This window comes from Lepisosteus oculatus, chromosome 9, assembly GCF_040954835.1.
Source record: "Lepisosteus oculatus isolate fLepOcu1 chromosome 9, fLepOcu1.hap2, whole genome shotgun sequence".
Taxonomy (NCBI): domain Eukaryota; kingdom Metazoa; phylum Chordata; class Actinopteri; order Semionotiformes; family Lepisosteidae; genus Lepisosteus; species Lepisosteus oculatus.
In genome coordinates, this window is record NC_090704.1 from 38,375,606 (window position 1) to 38,381,605 (window position 6,000).

Consider the following 6,000-nt stretch of genomic DNA (forward strand, 5'->3'; position numbering starts at 1 on the left):
AGAAAATGAATGGAAGTGCTTATTTAACTCTTAACCATAATGACTGATAAAAATGGAGGTCTAAATTATTGCTAAATTACTGGGAGGGTAGTAATTCTCCATGTCAGTTTGGAGTACTTTGACGAAAGAATAGTATTCTCTGTGAAGCTGGGATTGCAAAGAGCCCCAGCTGTATCTCCCCATAGTAGGCAAGATACTGGCCTCCTGGAGGGTCATGTGTCCTAATAATCTCAGATTATCTCTTGGTCTCATCATGGAGACTGTGTCAAAAGCATTTAGACACAGTACATTTGCCCTGTTAAAAATAAACTAGAAGTTTATTATTTTGTGTATATTAACAGCACAAAAAATGCAACAATAAGTATTGTAATCAATAGTATTTGCTGTGTTGTACTCTTATTATATACAGTATAGGCATATACCTGTAGTTCGTATAATTTAGCACGTAGATGATTGTGACAAATATACACAGGCATTCAACTACAGTATATAGTTCTAAAAGTAATTGCTAAGAGTGAAAGCATAAAAGGATTCCTGTGTTACATAACAGCATCTGAGGAACAGAAGGCATTGCTTTTTCCCCCTTGATTGGCACTAATGGGTCCGTACATTTGCAGTACTTTACAGCTATGCTCATATTGTAAGGTGCAGATATGAACTTTATAATGGCCTTTGTCAGAATGTACCAATCTCTGGCTTGTTTACACACAATGATTAATTACATATTTAGTCTTTTTATAGTAATCTGAGTGAAGTATTACCATTTTCCTATTTTGTATCACTAGTCATCTGTGCCATCAGAAATTGATATTTAATAATGACTGTTTCACAAAACAAGAAAGCAGAACCATCTGAATCATCTGTTATGCATATACCAAGTCAAAACCTACACCTTTAGAAGGGCTCATCAGTGAGTTATAGCAGTTCCTCTATAGTGACTGCATTCTCCAATCAAAAGGTATTCATTGTAAAACAGAAAAGTGGAAGACCCTCCTTCCCCTCAGTCATTTTATATTTAAGTACAGAAATTCATTAGAAGTGCTACAGTACATATGTATACATATTCATATTTGAAGTGTATACTGAAACAGCATGCCTTACTATCATCCTACAGTATGTGCTATCTTCTGTCTGATCTTCAGTTCCTTCAGATCCTTGTGAAATCGGGGCAATATCAATGTAGATACAATCAAACCTCCTTTTGTATATTTTCCCTTTTTTCCCTTACCTTCCTGAGGCAAATAAAATCATCTGAGTGGAGTATGACCACGTACGCAGTATCAGCTGACACCAGTTCATTGCAAATGACATGGTGTTTAGTCCTGCATATGTAATAGTAGGGATTGAGCTTTTCTGTTGGAAGATACATGTTTTCGATAACAGCACAGCTGCCTTGTATCTAAGTGTTTGGGTACAGACAGTTACCTGTATTACTTTGTATAGAGTAACCGGAAAAATATCTCCTTCATTCTGTTGCTTGTAACTTCCAAGGCATGTATATATTAACAAATCTGCACTTCAGATAATACCAAATGCAGATTATATTCACTCACTTTTACTAAAGAAAAACTTCAAGTAGGTTTTTTACAGAAATAGTTTTAACATTCACTTCTCATGGTCAATAACATCCTGCATAACATGTTGAGAACTGTATTGCAGCCACAGTTATTACTCTACAGTTATTACAGTCGATTCAGTTCAAGTCTGAAGTGCTGCTCAAGGTTTTTATTTTGAGGATAAAGGCTGCTTCTTTGTTATGGGAGTCAGTGATGTCGAGTTACAACTTCTTGCTTTTGTTCTGCAAACCCCTTTGATGCATCAGATTTAAATGATTATCAATTTCTTGCCAAATATTTGCAAGGTAAACAATTGTTAGTTCACTCAATCAATTTAGACTCAACATGGTTTACTTGAAAATCTTCAAACCTAAAAAGGGAACCATTCACACTGGAAGAGAGGGGAGGCTTTGTAATATTTGAAGTTCTAAAATTAGAACACTTTCAGTGGTTTGAAGAGACTGGGATTCACATAAAACCTTTTCAGGGACTATGTAAAATATTATGCTATCCTGTCAGAAGGAAGGGTGACCTGTCTAGCCACGAACCTGGGTGTGGTTTCCTGTATTGGGTGCTAACAAGCAGCAGAGCTTGAGATACTAGAAACCAGGCAGAGACTGGAATCACAAGCTGAAAATGACACTGAAGCTGTTTTTATTCTAGAATAAAGAATGTACATTGAAGGCTGTGAAAAAACACCATGATGCAGGTGGATATGGGGAGCTAATTACTCACTGTGAACCTTTTGATTAGTGGGTTATTCTGAATAACATATAAATGATCACTCACATCATTGTCCTAATTACAGAAAGTTCAAAAATAAGATTTTGTTTTCAACACATGCTACTTTACCTTTTGGTCACACCATTTGAAGCATCACCTATTAAGTAGCAATTTTGCAAATACTGAGCTATGTAGTCATTCATTGTATTACTACATTAGCTTGCAGCTGGATGTTAAGAAATGATATATAACTCCTATTTTGAAGATTGTGTCCAAAAAGGGCTTATGGGATGTTTGTTAATCATAAACACTACAGTTCCTGAGCATTTATCCAGTGGAGCACTTAAGGGTAAAACATCACTTAAGAATTTGCTAGCTCCTATTTTGAATTGAGGATTGCATTCACAGACCTCATTTGCAGCTTAAAACTCATGTATAATGACTTTTACAGCTCCTGTTCTGGAGGAAACACTTTTATTAAGGGTTAAGATGTGCTATCATTCTATAAATACCCACATTCTTAGGCTTTTTTTGTGAATGTTGTCTATATACTGTTTGTACTTCCTTAACTGGCATTGCAAGAATGTTAATTTAAAAAAAATGTTTCATTGCATTACTCTTTTACATCACAACTCTTGGAAAAAAATATTTTTAAACCCTTGTGCGTTGTTTTCCTTCTTCAAAATATCTTTCAAGATGACACTTGTTATTTTTTTTTCACAAGCACTATCTAATGATACTTTGTTTTGTTCTAGCCATGTGACTCAGACAACGTCATGGATTCACCCAGTGACCAGCAGCCTCAGCCTCCCTGAAAAGGAAGGAGACGACATGACCAGAGATGCTCCTGAACACAGGAGCTAACCTGTAAACCAGAGTTGTTATTAGGTATTTTTTTCCAAGTGCAATCCAATTGACCTGCCTAATGCCACAAAGCTAGAAAAAGAAATGGTCCCAGCAACCACGGTTGTATTTTCTCTTATTTAGGTGCAGTTTAGTAAATTGTTGTTCCACTTCGTTTCTAGCTTTGCTATCTTTGCTTTGCTAGCGTTCTAGCTTTGTGGCTTTGTGATACTTACTGTAGATCAAGTATCAGCATTCAAAAAAGTAACATGGAAAACCTATGATTGGAGAGATCTTGCAGCAAAACTTGATGTGAAAGTTTCACAGATGTGTATACGGCTACATTTTTAGATCACAGAAAATGCTTTATACATTCTCCTTTATATCACAGTTTTACATTAATCCAAAATAATGTTATACATCTATCCATTTTAATTATGTTAAATCCACAGTCTTTTTTAAAAAAAGGACATACCCAAGTTGCCTTCCTTTTTCTGTCTTTTCTTGTAGACATCTTATTTGTGAAAAAGAGGAAAATGTTCAGACATTCAAGCTACCCAAGCAAAGTCAGAATTCATAAGCGCTTTGATGTACAAAACACAAAAGCAAAAAAGCTGTAAGGAAGGAAGAACAAACCCATCTTTGGATTCTGCAGTTTAAGAACTTAATCAAAGCACTACCAAGAGAAACATACCAGCTTCTTTTTATGTAATCAGGTTTACTAAACTACAGCTTTGAACTCCTTTTGACTCTACTCACATTTTGTACTTTAATTGTTTTTTGAGTCATAATAGGAAACCATATAACAGTAACAAAGAACTGCTGCCAAATGTGACATTTGTTTGATTTCCACTTCTAAAAATAAACACTGGCTTGTTTTTTTTTTAACTCTTTTCAATTAAATTTATGTTGGAGGAAGATATGCCTTGTATCCACAGTCAGAAAAAATGTATTATTGGATTACATACAGCTGTCATTGTGGTGTTTCAAATTTAGCACTCGTAAATAGGAATTTCAGATTCAAATTAAGAGACTCTCTACTAGATAAAACTGAACCTTACCAAAACTACTCTGACAGTGAATCACTTCTCAGTGCTGTTTTTGACTGTTGCACTGCAGTGTTTTTTTTATTGCAGCTTTCTTAGAATAATAAAAAATAAACAAGGCTAAAAAAGTACAGGTGGAAAGGTCGACAAATGTAGAAGCTATAGAAAAAGTTACAGTTTTCAGTTAATAGTTTTCCTTTCTTAACCGTTGTATGGAGTCTTGATTTGTTCCTTCATCCTCTTTCTTTTGAGAAGTCATTTCTTGATGTTGCCATTATAATGATGATTGTAGATGGTAGTGGGTTGTATAGGACTCTTGTGTCCTGTTTTAATATACTCTACTACACGTCATTTATTTTTGCTTTTTTAGAAGTATGCTTTTAAAAATGTGGAGTAATGCCTACCAAAATGTACTGAATAAAACAAGTACGTTATGTTTAATCTGGTCTGTATTAGAAGTTTTTTTTCATGAACCTGTACAGAATTAGGTGATATGTAAAATATTCAACATTATCTCTGGATTACACCCCTCAGTTCAGTTACAGACCTGGGGTGCTATCTGCATGTATTTTGTACAATCTCATCTTGTTTGCTTGGGTTTCCTCAGGGTGCTCTGTTTTCCTCCACAATCCAAAGACATACTGTTAGGTTAACCAGCCTCTGGGAAAACTGGTTCTGGTGTAAGTGTGTGTGTCTGTGTCTCTGTCTGTGACTATCTGCCCTGCAAGGGACTAGTGTCCCATCCAGGCTGTACCCTGCCGTGCACCTGCTGCTTTTGCTTTCCAACATAAATTCTGGCTCTCCTGCAACCCTGAATTGAAAAAAGTGTTTAGAAACAGACTGAGAGATGGATCTTCAGTTGACATCAATTATAACAATAACATGCCACATATACATGGGACCTCTGCAAGGGATACCAAACTGTACAGTTTTGTATAACTGGTAGAGCAACACTGTAGAACCTTAGTGCCATCTTGAATCCCAGAAATCTCCCACATGCTGATGAGGAACTTGTTCGGCTTTTGGATCAGTTCAGCCAGGCTGCTATACTGGACTTTACCCTTGTTTTTTTTTTTTCCTTAAAGCCCAACACTGCTGAATTAGCACTTCCTGCATTTTCTTCTCTCTCCAAACCCCATGGCATTTTAGATGTACATTTTCAAAAACAGCAAGTTGACATATTTGGGATAGGAAATACGTTTGTGTATATGTATTCTTATATGTGTGTATAATTGGAACCATTGTGTGGTTCAGGAAACAGAATTAAAAGAGAAGTTGGTAGACAACATTTTTTTGTACTTAAAAAACAGGTAAGCAGGAAACAAATAATTCGATACACATGGTGTTAGTAGTTTTACTGGAAACTTCTGGAAGAATAAAAGGACATTTCTCCAATAAGTGCAGGCTTATGTATTTTCTAAAAGTGAAACAGACTTTAGAGAAATAACTTTGTTTTCTGTCACTCAGTGGGCAGTCTGAAGTTACTTAACATTCCAACATGCATTTCTTATTGTGCTACTTACTCTCTAGATGTCTATAACTGTCTTCTTGTTGTATTGGTCCAAACCTAGGAACAAATCAAAATGGATCAAAAAACTGTTTAACTACTGTATAACTGATTTTTTTTAAACCACAAGTTGTATACATGCACATCATAGTGATGTGTATTAAGTGTACTTGAAATGGATTTACAGTAGTAACATCACACAGAAAGGGCTTTTTTCTCTTTCTGTGCAGTGTTACTGGATATACATTCATTTTCTTCTGTTCATGGTCTTATAAATGTAAAAACAATACTGATGTTTCATATTTTAATATATATAACAAAATAA

The 6,000-nt window shown here is 35.4% G+C and overlaps 1 protein-coding gene and 1 long non-coding RNA gene across 5 annotated transcripts in view; one reads left to right on the forward strand and one right to left on the reverse strand.

Moving 5' to 3' along the window:
* stxbp4 (syntaxin binding protein 4) overlaps positions 1-4,609 on the forward strand; it is a 91,512-nt gene extending 86,903 nt beyond the window's left edge. For 2 of the 4 annotated variants that reach the window (XR_011190480.1, XM_069194502.1), the window contains 2 exons: positions 3,035-3,167; positions 3,633-4,609. Coding sequence is in view for 3 of the 4 variants with exons in the window: in XM_069194502.1 (XP_069050603.1) it covers positions 3,035-3,143 (109 nt within the window). In the remaining variant the exon portion in view is untranslated. Of the gene's footprint in view, positions 1-3,034 lie in introns of all 4 variants that reach the window. The other 2 variants (XM_015356650.2, XM_069194503.1) reach the window with 1 other exon arrangement.
* On the reverse strand, positions 2,761-5,737 carry LOC138241270 (uncharacterized). Its single transcript, XR_011190481.1, has 3 exons — positions 5,692-5,737; positions 3,598-3,636; positions 2,761-3,090 (listed from the first exon to the last, which is right to left on the reverse strand). It is a non-coding gene; the product is annotated as an uncharacterized lncRNA (long non-coding RNA).
* Between the last annotated feature and the right edge of the window lie 263 nt (positions 5,738-6,000).